Source organism: Corvus cornix, chromosome 3 (assembly GCF_000738735.6).
Source record: "Corvus cornix cornix isolate S_Up_H32 chromosome 3, ASM73873v5, whole genome shotgun sequence".
NCBI classification, from domain to species: domain Eukaryota; kingdom Metazoa; phylum Chordata; class Aves; order Passeriformes; family Corvidae; genus Corvus; species Corvus cornix.
In genome coordinates, this window is record NC_047056.1 from 33,738,234 (window position 1) to 33,755,862 (window position 17,629).

Genomic DNA, 17,629 nt, shown 5'->3' on the forward strand with positions numbered 1-17,629 from the left:
CCAGAAGCCCAAGCTTTAAACATGTACCCCTCTTAACATTCCCACAAATCACTGCTACCTTTCAACTGCCACTGCACACAAAAAAAATGCCAGCCAAGGAAGTATTCATAGGTCTAGGATACTTAAAAAAGCACTTAAAACATAAGAGGTAATTTTAAAAGCATAGGGCACTTGTGAAAACTCATCATTAAACTGCTGCACTCATCAATAATTTAATCTTTTGAAGACATTTGAGAAATTCAGAAACTTAGGTTATCACAGGATGAAACACACCTGCTTCTTTTCTTCGTTCTGAAGGATCTAGTTGTTTCATCTGGAAAGGTTTATCTTCGACCATTTCAGTTTCTTCCTCCTTCTCCCATTCTTGAACATCACCAGTTTGTTCAGTGGAAGAATTAGCTGGTTTAGCAGCTATAAAGATGACATCATCTTCAAAATCACCAGGTGATTTTGCATCATGATACTCCAAAGTAGTCTGGTCTGATCTGACAGAGAAGTTACTATTTTCTTTGCTGACATCCATCTTCTCCAAATCACCTCCAGGTAAGCTTTCCAAAGACTCCTGCAATTCAGCACGATCACCCCCAGGATTGCTCAGAGTAAACAGAGTTGGTTTCTCTCTACTTTCAGACCAAGAATCCTCCATCAAGCCATGATGATGCTCAGATGAAGCTCCAAATAGTGCTTTATCATCTTCTGTCACCTAAAACACAAGTTCAGATCAGCAACAGGAATCTGCTTTTTGTCAAAGCAAAACAAAAAACCCCAATAAATACTGATATTTCTAAGTTACACATGGCCCCTTAGAGAGGCAATAAAAAATTAATTCTCATTCTAGCACTATCTTAGATTTAAGGCTAAGTGTAAAAATTAATCACACTTTAGATTGCTTATTGAGTTTCCACGACACTGAAGAATTAAGATGAAGTCAGTCTTGTTCATAATGTCATCTCAAGCCTCTTCATTGGGCTTACCAGTGTGTTTTCAGGAAGACAAAGCTTTGCCTAATAAAATCTTAACTCCAGATTTCTCTATTTTATGCTTGCCCTTTCAACACACATGCACTACTAAAATATGCTGGTGGTCAACTATGGCTGTGACATGGAACAAGTAAATTCATCTGGCCATAGTGCCACTATTAGTAAGAATTTCATACAGGAGAGAGCACCTCTTGTTACAATTGAGTAGCTCCTTGTAACATACATGAGCTACTCATGGGATAGCAGCACATGCCCCTGTTGTGCCCCTGATTTGGGTACATTATGCTGGCAACTGCCTGATGGGCTGAACCACAGAATCCAGCTACACAACTGCAGGAGCAGAAGGGACCACAGCTGGTCAGATGGACCCACTGCATTTGGAAACTACATGGATGCTACCCGGGGTGCAAGGCAAGAAGCAAACCCGAGAACTTTAGGGCTCAGAGAACAGAAAACACTACAGTTCTCTTCTTCAGGAGTCTCTTTTTACAATCATTTAAGTAAACCCAACATTGCAAAAAGACAGGTTGAAAGGCAATGCAGCTTTATGACTTGTTGCTTTCCCAGATATTCAGTTTGCAAAATGTAACAAACCCAAACAAGAGGCTCAATCTATATTCCTTACCTTCCTGCAACACTACCATTTGAAAAGGTAGAGCTGAAAGCTGAACCACCAGAGGTCCTAAGAACATCTGAATAAAAGCCACCAAGGTCCCTGATGTTTGTTAAGAATATGTTCCTGCAGGAACATGATGCTACAGAAGGTCTAGCATAACACAATCTTTTTTTGACCAAATTCTGCCATTCTGATTCACAATCCAGATTCTCAGTGTAAGGAGTTTTGGCAAACTTTAAAGTCAAAATATCACAGCGTTATCTGCAAAACTCGCTAACTGCAGCCCAGCTTACCCCAACAGTCCACTTTGCATTCGAGCTCTCTTCCCTGAAAGATATTCTAGGTTCCTTTGCTCGTAGAGGAGGAGTAACTGATCGTCCTGGGGATGCAGAGGGAGTTGCTAGGGGTGTAGTGCGAAGGCTGGACCTGAGAATAGACTGAGGAGTAAACCCAGGAAAACCAGAAGATGTGGCCAAAACTTTAGCTCTCTAGGAAAAGAAATAAAAACATTTAATTTAAAACCAGTTAAATCTTCAAAACGGGAAGACTGTGCTTACATTACAAAACTTAAATTAGCTTAAATTATGAACTGGGTTTATAGCAGCAGAAAGTTTTGCCTCTGCACTGTTTTTTCCAAAAATACCAACATTTTAAAGACAAAAAAGCATCCTTTTTATATTTCTCTTGGTTTGTCTTTGTAATGGCCAACCAAATAGAAGTTATTTTTCAAAATTACTTCTTCAAGAAACAACGATATGACATCTTGTTTTCTGCAAGGTTATCTCTTATCCCAGTAATTTTTGCAATTTTTACGCTGCTCTTATAAAAGCCACACAACTTCAACTTTCCTCTGTACTGCAGCGTTTTCACTTGCTGCATTTGACAGCAATTCTGCAAAGCAACAGTCACAGCTTTTTTTTTACTAATTTATCAGGTGCACACAAGAGGAAGTAACGCTGCTTTAAAAATACCTACGTATCTTCATGTAGAAGCAATCAGGTGTTCTTAACTCAGATTACTTTACAGTACTGAAAGGGTTTCAAAAGAGGATGAAGCTAGTTCATTGGTATGGACGGTATTTCATAAGAAAAAGGTGGAAAATGGAATTGCTCCATACAATAAATTTATTTCACAAAGCTATGGGACAAGCTGTCCACTGTGATCAACTGAGAACTAAAGTTTCCTGCTTAAAAACCGTTCCCAGCTTACTGCTTTGAAAAGGACTGTGTATACAATAACCACATGCATACTGAAAATTTCAATGCAGAAGTGCTTCTGCTAAATACTTTTTTAATTTCACCTAAAACAAACCTAAGAAGTTTTTTGGTTTGGTTGGTTGCTACTCACTTCTTAAAATACAAACCTTGACCACAAGAGGAGTTTCCAGTAAATTCAGCTCTGATGCTCTTGGAAGATTCTTTTGGGAGCTGGAGCGATGTGTATTTGATCTCAGGGGGCTGGATGCCACGGAAGAAGTAGAAGCTCTGCATGGGGACTGCTGGCTCTCATCCTGTGCCACAGAGCGGGAAGGAACAGGACGAACCACCAAATCCAGTAACCTGTTAAAACACACAGTTTAAACTAGGAGCACAAATAAATGAAAAATACCATGCTGTGATCATCTCAGATGATGCAGAACAAAAACACTGGATGAACAAGAAATACAACCTCACCGCTGGGGGTGATCTATCAGTCCCACAAACAAGCGACAGGCACATTGGAGCATTTTTTCATTATACCTTTACATTTCGTATCTAATTTCCTAAATCCCTGCCTCTGACATAAGAATACCCCAATTTTAAGTTGCACAAGTGACCTTATTCTCAGCAGTGGAGAAAACTAATCTACATTTCAATGCAGGGACCATTTCAAATTCTCCACTTAATTTTGACCCTAAGTTGACTTTTGAGATACAAAACTAAAAGCAACAGAATCCTTGGTAAACCAAAGAAGTATACACTCATGCACATGTATTTACATGATAACACCTTTCTGAAATATAAAGTCTGTAGCTCTACTATACCTTGAACACTTTTGAGAAAGTTTCGTAATAGGTGTCCCAAGAAACGCATCGGGCAACTCTGCAGCAGGGAGAGGATGGGTACTGACTGCTGGCTCTGTAGTTCTAGGACTAGAAGGAAAATGAAAACGTAACTGATTTTCATTCCTTCCAAGTCCAGCTATACCAGAATTCAACTTTATTTGTCCATATCCCATGTAAGACAATCACCTGACAATTACAAGCCTCTTTTCCACTCTTTGTAAAGATTCTGCTTATTTTTAAATAACCAAGCAGGAAGTGGTAAAAGACTACTATGTGATCACACAAAAGTCTGTAAAAGTCAGTACACCAACAGCTTCATGGTAGTGACAAACAGCTCAAGTTTCAGCTGTCTTAAATACTGTAAACATATGTGCCATAAAGTAAATACATGGATTTGTATAGAGAAGATTATCATAGCAGAAAAACTCTCCAAACACTACATATGATTGATTCTTAAATGTTATATACTATATGAGCAAAAAAGCAAAACAAAGCTTTATTCACATGCATCTTCCCACCAAAATATTAGCACAATTCAAATAGAATTCTCTTTCTCGCCCCCTCCCACTGACTCTCTCTCTCCACCTCCTCCTCCCTCCCCCTCCAAACATGTAGCTCAAGATTAACTTTTTAAAAAAGCTGCTTACCTATCATATTGTGAGATATTTGTTTTCTGCTCATTTCCTAACCATACTTCCCCAATTTTGGACAACACTTTACTGATGAAAGTTGCTCTTGTATGCACATTTCCTGCATTGCCCTGCCTTGTTACTGTTGATAAAGGCTTTGGCCTTGGCACTGTAAAGCAAGAGGGAAAAATATCAGCCTTGTGTAATCAAAGTGATGGCCGGCTGTACATCGTATTTCCCTTCTCTAAAATTACCTTCTCTTAAGACTGATGAAGGCAAACGGTACGGCTTGGCTCTCTCTACTGCCAGCTTCCTTTGAACTGTGGGAAGCACCTTGCCATATTGGTCTAATAGAGAATTTCTGGCAACTGCTCTCTCTCTCAGGTGAGGATCACGATCATTCTGACAACGGAAATGTGTAAAGCACGACGTTAACAATTTACAGGAAGTTCATTGCACAGAACTATCTCTGCTCATTCTAACTAGGGCCTAAATTTGCTCTACAGCTACAGGAGAACACCTCTGCTGCACACAGCAAGTGCCACCCAGGAGCACACATCAAGTTCACCAATTTCAGTTTTGGCAAAGTGCAAGACTAGTTAAAAAAACCAAAATGTAAGAATCCCAAACAACTCTGAAACTCGCAACTAAAACCCACAAGGCAAATTTTACCTGTGGAGCATCTAGACTGCTCTCAGGTAAAAGCAAGATACAGGACATGACATACAACATACTCTTCATTACACACAAACAAGTAAATCAACTCCCATAATCTAAACCATACATAACAGAGGGATCTGAGGAACTGAATGAAAAGACAAGATACATATTTATTCCTCGGATGCAAACAAACTCTTTTAACTGGAGTCAACCATGGTCTGTAACATATAATTCGTAATTTCACACAGCAGGATGTCTACCCTTACCGTCAGATTGGCCTTCATGGACTGATTCAGCTGGAGCGCTGGGATGTAGTTGGCACGCTGCAGATGGTGGACTAAAAGGAACTCACGATTCTGAACACCAGCATTGGTCTGTAAAAACTTCTCCAAACACTCCTGTGAGAAAGAACACGTTTCAAACATCTACTACAATTCTGCCTCTTCTCTTGCCAGAGACGATTAAGATTTTTTTGTTTCTTCTCCAAACTCACTTTTTCCGTGTCTGTGAAGGGCAGCTTCAGCAAATCCTCCATGAGCCCCATCTCCTGACAGATTTCATACATGTGCTTGAGCAGCTCTTCTATGGTTAACTTCGTGGTGTGCTGCTGCAACAGACCCCAAGCCTCCACCATGCACCTGGAGGTAAGTTTTTGGACATGGAAAGGAATAGGAACACTAGAGCCACCAAGATGCCCCACAGTGATGCTATTCATTCAAAGATCAAATGGATCAAATGGAAATGGAGGGGAGCCCCATTTGTAGCATCAGTTCTCCACATTTCCCAACATGTGAACGCCAAAACGGCAGGAGAGATTTCCTTACCTGTTGGACAACAACACGGTGAGGAACAGCCGCACTTCACTGCTGCTGGACATCGACGGCTTCATCATCTGGATGTACCTGAGGGCTCGCCTGTGCTCTCCCTGGCACATGAGGGATTGAATTATCCTCATGTGTTGCCATGACACAGTCTTGATTGTAGCTGGATGGAAGAGCAGGGCCAGGGAATTCTGGAGAAGTTGAGAGCAGCTTCATTACCACAGACTCACAAACCCGTGCAACAAACACGGGCAAAACTTTCTGCAGCAAGGCTGCAGGGGGGTTAAGCAAACTTAGATGTCTAACTAACAAAATGCTTGATCCAGGACACATCAATAAAAGTTCTTCAGTATTTGCAGGAAAGAAGGAATCAGCCAGAGAGAACAAAGTGAATGCTTTAAGAGGAACATTCAGATTTTTCTAAGTTAACAAAAGTCTGTGGACAAACATTGCTGTTTATAAATATATGAAATAATAAGTTACTCGACCAACAAATGGATTCTATTGACATGGTGACAAGTAAAGAACAACCTTCAGCATCAGAAGAACAGGTTGAAAAGTCACTTCTGCAGTCTTCTGTCTCAAATCTTGCTGCTACTTGCAGCACAGTTTCCACGGTTAAAAGTACCCAAAACACTCTTTCAGAAACAGTGCCCAACCAGTCTGCTGAAAACCTAACCATAGATGGCTTTGAAAATTTAAATATTAAAATTAATAAAGTTGATTATGCCTTTGTTTTAATCAATTTCCTGTCAAAGTAGTTAAATCAAAATTTCAAATCATGACTTATTGCCCAAGATGTCAGAGCAGTGTTACAAAAACTTTCTAATGCTTCAACAGCTCCTAAGTACCAATCTTTAAAATACTTTTATTGATTACAGCTCTGCACTGCAATGTCCAACTCAACTGTTTCATACTTACTTCATAATCATTGTGATCTAGAAGCCAAAACCCTTGAATAAGCTTAACGAGACCCCAAGGAATAGCAAAGGCAGTTGGAAAGGAGTCAATCGAAGTTTCTGTTTTATTTGGAAAGGAATGCATGATGTCCAGCAGCAAGTAAATTGTCTGAGAGTATCTAATTAAGGTGAATAAATTGCTAAGGCCAAAAATTTATCACATTATTATTAGCAAACCAATGAAGTAAGTATATGAAAATGGTAGGAAGCAGAACACCCTAATGTATTGATCTCGCCATTTTAAGGTATTGCAGCCTGTTGTATCGATAGTCACGTCCTAACCACAAATCAACATTCTGAATAAACAGCCAGAGAAACACTTGTGGATTTCTGTAAAGAAATCAAAAATCAGATATTGGATATTTAAATACTGCTGTTATAAACTCAGGCTCCTGCTTCAGTCAGTTAATCTACCAGCTGGACATCCAAAACACTTGAACATCCAATGCTTAATTATTAAAAAACCAAGTTCTACAGCTGTTTTGTTTTCCTCACTTCCTGACTTCACAAAAACCACAAATTATGGTACCCTTACAATGCAACTTAGCACTGTCTGATTGAAACTGTGTTTAAAACTGTATGTGGATCCCTCACTCAATGTCTCATCTTCCCTTTCTGACATCCTTTGTTAAGGACGTGTTCTAGTAAAGCAGCCCTGGAATACTACAACCATTTTTAACCCCCTTGCTCTCCAGGCTCCCCTCATGGTTTAGCCAACAAAGGCAAGCCTGCATGTTCCAGCAGCTCAAAAATTAGGTTTCTACCCAATGACTGTTCTCTCCTCCCTCTTTATTATTCTGTGTGCCTGTACTTCTAACACACACAAAAAAGCAAACATTGTTAGCTGGGCTGCGAGACAAATGATTTTGGCAAAAATCAGCTACTGGAAAACCACTGTTACAAATCCTTTTGCTCTGAAGCAGCACATTTCAGGGCACCATTCTAACTCACAGTCCTTTGCTACATATAGGAGTGCTTTAAAAAATTATAAACTGTGTTGAATTTTGAGAAAAACTAAGGGAGGATTTTATCTTGAATATTTTAGGGAACATATTTTCTTGTATCAGAAAAGACTTTGCGAAAAACACCTGGTGACAAACATGGAAGAACATTCATGTGCACACACTGAAGAGGTAACAACAAAATCTGCAAAGGATACAATTGCATGTTTGTCACTTTCTTCAATGCTTTCTAGCAAATAGAGATCCAGCAGTGCCTGAAATGAAAGATGAGAAGGTTTTCTAATGCTCCTGTCTTTCAGAATCCCTGGCTTTAGGGGACTGCTGCTGCTGCTGCTGCTGCTGGGGTTTTCAGTGAACAGAACACTCACGTGTAAACTGACAGGTGGGTATTTCCCAGTGCCGCCTTCATCTCTCTGCCACAACTTCTCAACTTGCTCTCCCAGCTGGGAAACCATTCCATCAATCATCAAGCAGTCAGAATCCCACTTTCCTCTGCAACAAAAGAGAGCAAGGGTTTGGACAGAGGAAAACACTCATTCCAGCCTCTCAGTGTCACAGATTTCTGACTCGGAGGAAGGATGCTCCTTAGGTCACAATGAATTAATGAGGCAGTCCAAAGCAGAAATCAAGAGAAGAGCTGCAGTGACTGTTTGGGTTCCAGGTTTGCTTTCCTGCTCTGTTGCGTGGAATGCCAAGGAAGTGCAGACAAAGGGTTTTAACTGCCAAAGTAACCACGCTCACCCAGTCTAACTAACAGTGCAGGCTTTCTAGAGATTTCCTGTAAGTCTTACCTTGATAAGCGCTGGAGTTTCTGTCGGTGACCCGTATAGTAGCTCTGAATCAGAGGGTAATTGTAGAAAGGTCTGGACAAATGCATATGGTCATCTACAGGTGATACAGTAAAAGCAAGTTAAAGAAGTAAGACCACGTTTTTCAACTACAACTTTGGACTAGACAGACAGAAACCACACAACCTCAAGAAACCTCCAACTCTCAAAGAATCCATGTTTCTGCTTTTGCTAAAAGAGAACTAAGGTAAAAGGCTCAACTACTTCTTCTTGTCTCAAGATCAGTTTCAAGTTTGCAGCTGATGCAGCGTTCAGAGCACGCAAAGTAAGCTCAGGTCACTCCTAAATAAACAACTCTTTTGTCGGTTTGGAATGGTTTTTGAATGTGTCGTGTGAGCATCTGTCAGACAATTAAGGCTGACAATGGAATTTATAAGGTGTCTAATTTCAGAGCATTTCCAAGGTGTATTTTCACCTCCAGCAATACACAAAAGGTTCCAAACATGCAGGTACTGCTTTTACTCTCAAAACAAGTGTTCTGGCAATACAGGTTCTGCTTACCTAAACCCTCAGGCAGGAGACTGGATCGACAGAACCAGATCACCACTTGTGCATACAAAGAAATGAGGCTGGTTACCACCTGCTTATTTGTCAAGTCTGTAAAACCTGAAAAAAAGGCAAAAGATTATTTGGATATGGCAATTCCTCTCCTTTTTACAAAACTCCCTTCAGCAGAACAAATGGAAAGCCTAAAAAACCATGGTGGAACTCTTTTTACTTTTATTTGTCCCCCCAGATCACTTCTGAATTTGAAAAAATGAAACACCATTCACCCACCCCCAAAAGAAACCAAGCACTACAAAGAAACAGACTCACTAAAAATTAAAATTTAAAAAAACCCAAACCTTATCAATTAGATTCACTCAGGAAAAAGACATTTGTTTCCCGTGTAGCAGAGATTATTACTTTAGCAAAGGGAGTGTCTTCTTTTGCCCACAATATACCAACAACAATTAATAAAAGCAGAAGCCAAAATAACTCAAGGAACTTGCTTTACACATTACTCATTTCAGCTTCCTTTATATTTTCCAGCAATTTGCACACAGCTATCGGTCACGAGCTAAGAATTAGGAACACTTCTCAGCACTGCCACACTCAGTTGCTGTAAGTGCCACCCAGGTGCTTACTCAGCTCACTGCTGAAGCAATGCAGCCTCCCCTACCCAGGCTCATGACCTCCACAACAAGCTGCTGCCCTGAACTCAAAGCATCTTAAATCACAGTCCCAGCTTCTCAGACTTAAGCCCCTCCTCCCAGCTCAATCTGACACTCTCCCAACCATCCAAAACAACAGCAGCTCCTGTCTCCACAGTTACAACCCAAGCATCCTTCCAAACCTTAACAAACGGACCCAAGGCTTAGCAGTGCTTTCACCAACCTTTCTCAGTAAGCTCTCGGGCTTCTGTTAGAAAACAGTTCAGGACTGTGCTGAGGTTGCTCAGAAGCAGCTGGCAGTGCTGAAGGGACTGTAGTGTCTGGGGGTCAATGAAGTTGCAGGAGCCGTCAAACAGCGGAACACCTTGTCAAGGATGAATATCAAATCATCAGTCAGCAGAGCAACTGCAGACTTCCAGAGGACACTTCAACAACCACACAACACTTAGAGAACACTTAAAGAAGCAGTACCATATACCGGCAGATTACTGAATACGATCCACTACAAAGAATGGCCTGAGCTTTCAAAAACGACCACACCAGTACTCACATATTTGGTCCAGTTCATCTTTTGTACAGATCACTTTGCTCCACGTCCACTCAAGAACAAACCGTAAATTTACAGCAGAACTTGGCTGCTCTGTAGAAAGAGAAAACAAAAAGGACGTGAAGCCACAATTTCTCACCAAAACAGACAGAACATAAAAACACTGGAAGCAGCATTACCTTCAGAAGTCCAGTGTTTAATGCATCCCGTCAGAAGTTCTAAAGAACCTGTCTGCACAGCAGCTGACAACACCGCTTCTAACTGCTCCTCCTAAGCACAACAGACAAAAGCAAATCACAACCTCACCTACTTTTCATTCCCGAGCCATCGACACAAGTGTTTGTTTCTAACTGGATACTCATTCAGACATCACAAAGTCCACTGGTGCAAACGCAACTAATTCCCGATTCTTGATTCTTTCTGAATTCCAGCCACGGGCTGGACTGATTGCTGGTTTGAGGAACACAGGGATGTTTTCCTCTGACATTTCAACCTCACACAGGCTAATGTTAATCTCTATTTCTGTGCCTTGGGGTTTCAGTTTCCATTTACTGAGTCCCAGTTAACTATTTGCAGTAACATCCTCTGCTCATACCCATGATGCACTTTGGGCACCCCCCTTTGCCATCAGGAACACGTGAAGGGGACAGAGCAAACACAACTGTGTTTGCATGGAAACAGTGAAGCTGAGGCCAAGCAGCTCCCAAGACCAGCAAGACATGAAGCAGCTTTGACAGCCAAAACATTAAGCTACAATTTGTTAAAGTACCATAAAGAAGGGAAACATTTCAGTTCTAATAGGCAGAAATTTCTGTTCAAATTCTGTATTCTAATGCCATGGCAATCCTCGAGAAGGATAATGCACAGGCATGCACACACACGGCAAATAAGCTTATTTCAGCTGGTGTTCAGACATTTCTTTCAGGTGAAATGATCCTGCACACAATTTTTCATTTTTTCTTCCCTCTATTTTTTTTTAAACAAATCAAAAAGTTTGTGTTCTAGGTAAAAACATTACATTTAAGAGCAATTTCTACATATTAAAAGACATACAGATATTTCCACTGTTTTCTGAAAATGCTTTTCAGGCAAGGAAACATGCCAACTACCTCTTAGGGTACCAAACAAAATTCCAAGCTTCTTGACCCTAATGCTGAAATTTTTCTTTCTAGTATTCAAAAGCAATCCCTGCTCAATGCAGTCTCTGAACAATATAATCACAGTTCAGCAAAGGTCATCATAAAATGTCTTGCTTTCCCAAGTAATTTCACACCAGAGTTGACATCAGAACATCTAATCAGAATGTAAGAGCCTACATCAGGCCTGCAAAATAAACATTCTGTGGGCTAGGTCAGCTTGCCAAATTTGTTTTAGCTACCACACTATGCAGAAATGTTATTTTCCCTAACACATTTCCACATTTGGTGAAGAAGCCCACAGACAGGAAGATGAAGGCGGGGGAAGACTGCTCTCCCCTTCCTAATGCTTACTGCTGCACTCCATGATGACCATCCAACCCTTTAGCTTTGCCCTTGCCTGGAGAAAGATGGGTTGTTCATCACAAAGACTCCTTCTTTCAGGAAACTCTTCAGATGAGACAAAGTTCGTTGCACCACAAATGGAAAACCCGTGAGAGAGGGGTGTGAAACCACTGTGGTGGCAGACAGAACGTAGCAGTGTTGAAAGATACAGGTGATGCAGGTGTTGCAGCAAGAGGGCACTCTAAGAGGAGGAAATCAAGCCACCACAGCTGAAGACAAAGGCTACAGAGATGAAGATCACTTTTGAGAGGGTGCAGAAAAACCTACTGATGAAGAGAAAATGAGGGGAACTGGCAATGAGATTGTCTGGTAAGATGACAATTGTAATTGGTCAGCACTTCCTTGGAAGCAAATGATGTCTAGTGCAGCAAGCTGGTGTTTGCAATAGTGCACATCTGAGGGAGGCCACTCTGCCACCTAATACACTGCAACCAAGGCTCTGAGACATGAAGAGGATAAAGGCTATTCCTAGGGAAAGCTGCTCCCTGATGCACATGCCCAGCACTGACTGCATGCTTCTGCATGAGTACCTGGGGCACGGAATTAACACACGGGTCACTAAAGACAGACCTCTTAGGGCTGTTCCCAGTCAGAAGGTTGGATCTAAAAATATTATTACTTCTGCTACCTAATGTCAAAACCTGCCTGTCAGAGCAACTTGTAATAAAAAAATCATGGTCTTATAGCCTCTAGAGCCTTCAGATAAGATGGATGTATTCCCCCTGGATTCCCCAGTGTACACTCACCTGACTCAAACTGGATGGCTGGACATCAACCAGTCTTGGAGACAGCAAACCAGCTACAAGACACCGAGTGTAGCTGTCACGAATGGCTTCACTTATTAAAGGACCAGATTTCTTCAAGAACTTCAAGGTCTGAAACATCAATCAAAACACACAGATTTAAGACAGCATTCAATCACTAGGGTTCTGTCTTAAAAACAACAGCCAAACTAACAGTTTCAGTTTATAGACAATATCCTGTAAAAAAAAATACTAACCCTTGCAATGCTAAAGGAAGTATTTTCCAGCCGGTCAATACTCGAGCCCCGGTACTTTCCCTGACACAAATTATATTCTGTAGAAGTTAAAACTAACACACAACTTTAAATCACACTTCTGTGCTTGTTTGTGCCAAAGATGATTTACATGGGTATATTTAGTGAGCTGGAACTTAATTTGAAAGGATTTGTCACAAGCTGTGCAGTGGCTCAGAAGTTATAATTTGGCCAAGGTTGAGAGAAAAAACATGCATTTCCTTAATAATTCTGAAACAGTTAATAACTTCTCCCTTTCTCCATGCTGTCCTCCTTTCTCAAGTTCATCGGGGTCCATACCCTAACTCCACACTGTGCAGACAGTACAAAGAAGAAAACGCTTTCCCCAACTTCCACCACACCCTTTCTTCCTACTACAGCAATGCTGCATTCCTTTCCAGCCATTCAATCCCTGCTCTGCCTCCCTAGAACAGCACTATTTGCATGAAACTGGCAGGATGTGACTGCAGTTATGCATGTGGATGGGCTGTGTGAGCATGAAGTGGTCTCTGACACTCAAAGCACTGCAAGAGAGAAGCTTGAAAAGGTTCATCTCTGGACAGTCTCAACAGAGATACAGCAAAAAAGTCACCTCCTTCTGGAAGCCGGTGCAAGTCATGTGAACAACTCCCGAGCTGAGCAAGCACGTAACATCTGCAGAAACAAGAACGTTTGACAGACATTGTTACCTTATCACCAGTTTGTGCTTCTTCAATAGTGCCCTCTGGAAAGACAAACCTCAAGCAGCCCTTGCCTTCAGCAGACCACCTACAAACTTTCTTTAAAAAGTAGTTACTGTCTGACCGTAGAAACTTAAGCTCCAGTGCCACCCAGATGCTGTGCTTTGGGCCTCAGCTCCAAGTCATTTCATTTTATGACCATCACCCCTTCCCAGGCTGTGTTACAGAAGCCCCAAAACCCAAAAGTCAGCAGCCTGTCAGATATGTTGCACAAGCTAAATACCTTGTCAGGACAGGTAACCAGGTTGGAGAAGGTTTGTGGGGGTTGTTTGGTTTGGTTTTTGTGTGACAAACAATGAACAAGAAGGAGAACCCCTAAGTGGCATTTGACCTCAACTGAAGCTTGTCACTATTCAAATGAAAAGCACTGAAATACCTACCAAAATTATAGGTGCTTGGATTGAAAAACTGTTCAGGTGGTGGATAAGAAGGAGGAACCCCCCGACTTAGACTACGCTCGTGTACCAGAATATCCAAAATGAGGTTTGGAGAAGTCATGCTTATTACAGGATCCAGTGACCACAGTGCAAAATAGGGGCAATCATGACGGAATTCTTCTGGCCTTAAAGAAAACAAGTGCATAAGCTCAACAGAGACTTTCAAATTAATCCTTTGTAGGGATATTGAAAGCAACTTAACTAAAACCTACCTCAGTGAATCTGGCATTTGAGCATGATACCAGCGATTGATGTCAAACACACCCAAGTAAGTAGATGGTTTTCCCTGACCATAGGTATTCACTTGCCAACTGAAGATTGATACACTGGTGTCAGGAGAGATTACTGTCAAAGAGAAGACATTGTTTCTTGTTGTAGAAAATATGAGATCTGGTGTTTTTAAAATATTACTTTCTGCTTTGGCTTAATTCTGTTATTTCACCCATGAAACATAATTCTTTCTTAACAATGATAAAAACAATATACAGAATAGCAAACATCCATGTGATAGGTTTTAGTCATACTGCCTCTTTTTCTTGTTCAAATTGTATCCTTTCTAAACCAAACATACAATTATTAGCTAATCAAGGTTTTCCTCCAGATCATCTAAAAAAGATACCAAATAGACCTGGCTGCAGTACTGAGCCCTGGGGAACACCACTAGTGACCAGGTGCTAAATGGATGCAGCCAAGCCATATGTTTGATCAGGGAGAAGAAAAAAAAAAAATCAGGTAACATTCCTAAGCACCAGACAGATTGATCTTACTGTGCAATGAAGACAACTGCCAGAACAAATTGACTGACCAGTATTATACAGATGACCCCATATACTGCTCTAGCATCCCAGCAAACATAAAATAAAACTTATTTTTTCCCTTAAAGAATGATGTCCAGAGGGATAAAAAAGTCCCACAGAACTTAAGCAAGCGATTCTTTTTAAATAAGCCCAACAAGGTCAGCTAGACGAATATTTAAGACTTTAAGTCTGTGAGTATAGAACAGCTTAGATTCCCAAATCATGTAGTTTAGAATAACCAAACAGGGACATCAGAACAAACCTTCATTAATGCTATCCTCTCTGTCAGCATGGTTGCGAAACTTTTCTATGGTCTGACAGCTGAGTAATTTAGTATTGCTGGTCTGCCCTCTCAAGGGAAAGATTCCACCAGTGAGGTCTAAACTGTACCTTTCATCACAATATTCCAAACCCTGGGCAGGAAAAAAAATTAAAAAAGACGGTAATTTTCATTAGATCTACTATGAAAGAAAGTATATATCTAATATAACATGTATATGGTACTGTTTATTTCCAATGAACTTATTTCTGATAGCAAATAAAAACTACATCTGACATTCAAGAGAATTAAGTTTCAAACTGGAGCAGGTAAGTTTGGCTGAAAAGGCTTTGCACATTTTCAAAAACTATCAATTCCTTAGCAAAACTTTGCTCTGAGGCATGCACAGTCCACACTATCTTATTCAGGAACTTTGGAAGTAACAGATATATACAGGGTAGACAAGAAAAATCCAAACCATCTCCTTGAAAAACTAACATGAAGCCTAAGCAAAGAACCTCACCTTCACTGTAGGATAACTAATCACTAAAACCAATTTTAAAAGAGATCATGTCCTGAACAAGAAATTCACCGTTCCAAAGGACAGTTCCACAAGATAAAGCATGAAAATTCCATAAATATGTCCAGCATTAATTTTAATGACTAGAAATTTCAGCTGTCATTCATACATGAAGAGGCACACCCACACAAAGTTGGTGCAGAGAAGAAGGAGAAAAATAATACCAAATAGTTCCTGCTGAAGACAATTTCCTAGCCAAAGCCGCATACTTTAAATTTTCCACACTGCGGCAAGCAAATCTAAGTTAAGGAACTCTAGTGCATAGAAGATACTAAGTTATGATGTTCCAGACCAGTTAAATGGGACAGTTTTCCAAGGAGTTGAACTGGTCAGACTCTGGTATCAACGTAGAGACTATACACAAGCCTTGTGCAGGACAAAGTTAAGGATATGCTCCATGACCATGAACTGATCCACAAGATACAGCAGCTGCTGAGATGATATAAAAAAGGCCTTTGAAAGCCTAATTTCAGCGTATCTTTCAGTTTTCTTACTTGAGCAGATTTAAGCAAGCCTTGAAGACAATGGAGACCCAAGTTGGACACGTTTATAAAAACACAGTGCCACGCATTTCAGAAGTTCCATTTGTGACTTTTACCGTAATACAAAGTGCAAGCTTTCATGGCCTCGAGTCTGATTCCTGGGACGTAAAGCACTGATGTAAGGGGACAAGTGTTTCAAGATACTGTGACTTCTACTCAGTGAACAAGAAGCAGCAGTAGATTAATTTCTCCTCATTTACTCAAGCTTGGCCTGGTGAATAGGACAACTCTTAAATTTGCTGTCACTGAAGACCAACAAGAAGCTTGATTCAGTCATGTAGGCAGAGAGCCATCATGTCATACTGACCAATCTATGACCACAAGAAGTAATCCAAGACTTAAGTGTCTACTGGAGAGCACAGATCCTGTCCTGATGCATCCTTTGGGGAGGGATTATTGGCAGTAGATGCTATCAGATCTCAGCATGAAACTACACATGCAAGTGGTTTATCTGGAAGCCAGCTGAAGAACCTGTCTTTCCTCCTCAGAGGGTGCAGATGTTCAGCTCTCCTCAACAGCCTTCTAAGATTGGCTCCTTTTGCAATCTTTCAACACACTCATCATGGGGAAGCAGAAACAGCAGGGAAGGAAAAGATCTCAGATCCAGGGAATGGTGCCTGACACCACTGATAAGCCTGTGAATGTACTACTGGTTGTATAGCCTGTAGAGGGTTCCAAGTCTTACTTTAACTACACCACAGGTTTTCCAAGTCACAAACACAATAACATTTTTTAATCGCTTTGTGTGTTTTTTTTAAGGAGTATCAACTGGAATTTCTAGTAGATCCATTTTTAAAGGCTGATGAAATATTTCAACCCTCTGAGGTACAAACTGACATTTGTCACATCTTGTTCAGAAAAGTAAGACAACCAAGATGAATAACCACCAAATAGTTAAAGGTCCCACACTTTAACATCAAATTGTTCAGATGGAAAAAGTAGTAGCCACGAGAGAAATAGAGACAATTGCTTTTTTCCCAATGCAGCACATAGGAAAAGGTATTGTCTTTGTCACTGCTAAGACTGTAGCTAAAAAAAACTTTTAAAAGAGGATAAAACAAAACAGAAATTCAAAAGTGAATCTTGAGAAGATTAAAGAAACTTTCTCCTATCAACCTGCCAAAGTGCTCAGAGCACAAGATGCAGGAGTGAACCGCAATGAAAGCTGTTTTAAAAAAAAAACGCCACACACACACAAAAGACCCCCAAACAGGGTGCTCTGTTCCTCTAGAGCACTGTGTATTTTTGTCATTAAAAAACCACACACGAAGATATGACATGCATATTCAGACATGTTGAACCACTTGAAGGTATTTCTACTTCATCACCATGACAGAGGACAGGTTTTAAAGAAACACGACCTTCTCCAAACACCTAACCTCTATCTGTTCAAAAGCAACACTTCCAAATGAGGAAGGCGCTTTCCTATAGATAAAAGGAAAAAAAGAACAAAATTTAAACTCATTCCAAAAAATTC

At 40.6% G+C, this 17,629-nt stretch overlaps 1 protein-coding gene across 3 annotated transcripts in view; it reads right to left on the reverse strand.

Annotated features, from left to right (window-relative positions):
• Window positions 1-17,629, reverse strand: part of LOC104684392 (protein ELYS) — a 42,320-nt gene that overhangs the window by 9,520 nt on the left and 15,171 nt on the right. For all 3 annotated transcript variants that reach the window (XM_039568672.1, XM_039568673.1, XM_019281259.3), the window contains 22 exons: window positions 15,034-15,184; window positions 14,187-14,319; window positions 13,918-14,099; window positions 13,390-13,451; window positions 12,508-12,636; window positions 10,400-10,490; window positions 10,224-10,313; window positions 9,897-10,037; window positions 9,021-9,125; window positions 8,463-8,556; window positions 8,040-8,163; window positions 7,869-7,925; window positions 6,672-6,818; window positions 5,754-5,941; window positions 5,423-5,567; window positions 5,196-5,327; window positions 4,524-4,671; window positions 4,288-4,438; window positions 3,620-3,727; window positions 2,960-3,155; window positions 1,890-2,084; window positions 274-703 (listed from right to left, as the gene is read on the reverse strand). In XM_039568672.1, coding sequence (XP_039424606.1) covers window positions 274-703; window positions 1,890-2,084; window positions 2,960-3,155; window positions 3,620-3,727; window positions 4,288-4,438; window positions 4,524-4,671; window positions 5,196-5,327; window positions 5,423-5,567; window positions 5,754-5,941; window positions 6,672-6,818; window positions 7,869-7,925; window positions 8,040-8,163; window positions 8,463-8,556; window positions 9,021-9,125; window positions 9,897-10,037; window positions 10,224-10,313; window positions 10,400-10,490; window positions 12,508-12,636; window positions 13,390-13,451; window positions 13,918-14,099; window positions 14,187-14,319; window positions 15,034-15,184 — 3,199 coding nt within the window. The remainder of the gene's footprint in view (window positions 1-273; window positions 704-1,889; window positions 2,085-2,959; window positions 3,156-3,619; window positions 3,728-4,287; window positions 4,439-4,523; window positions 4,672-5,195; window positions 5,328-5,422; window positions 5,568-5,753; window positions 5,942-6,671; window positions 6,819-7,868; window positions 7,926-8,039; window positions 8,164-8,462; window positions 8,557-9,020; window positions 9,126-9,896; window positions 10,038-10,223; window positions 10,314-10,399; window positions 10,491-12,507; window positions 12,637-13,389; window positions 13,452-13,917; window positions 14,100-14,186; window positions 14,320-15,033; window positions 15,185-17,629) is intronic.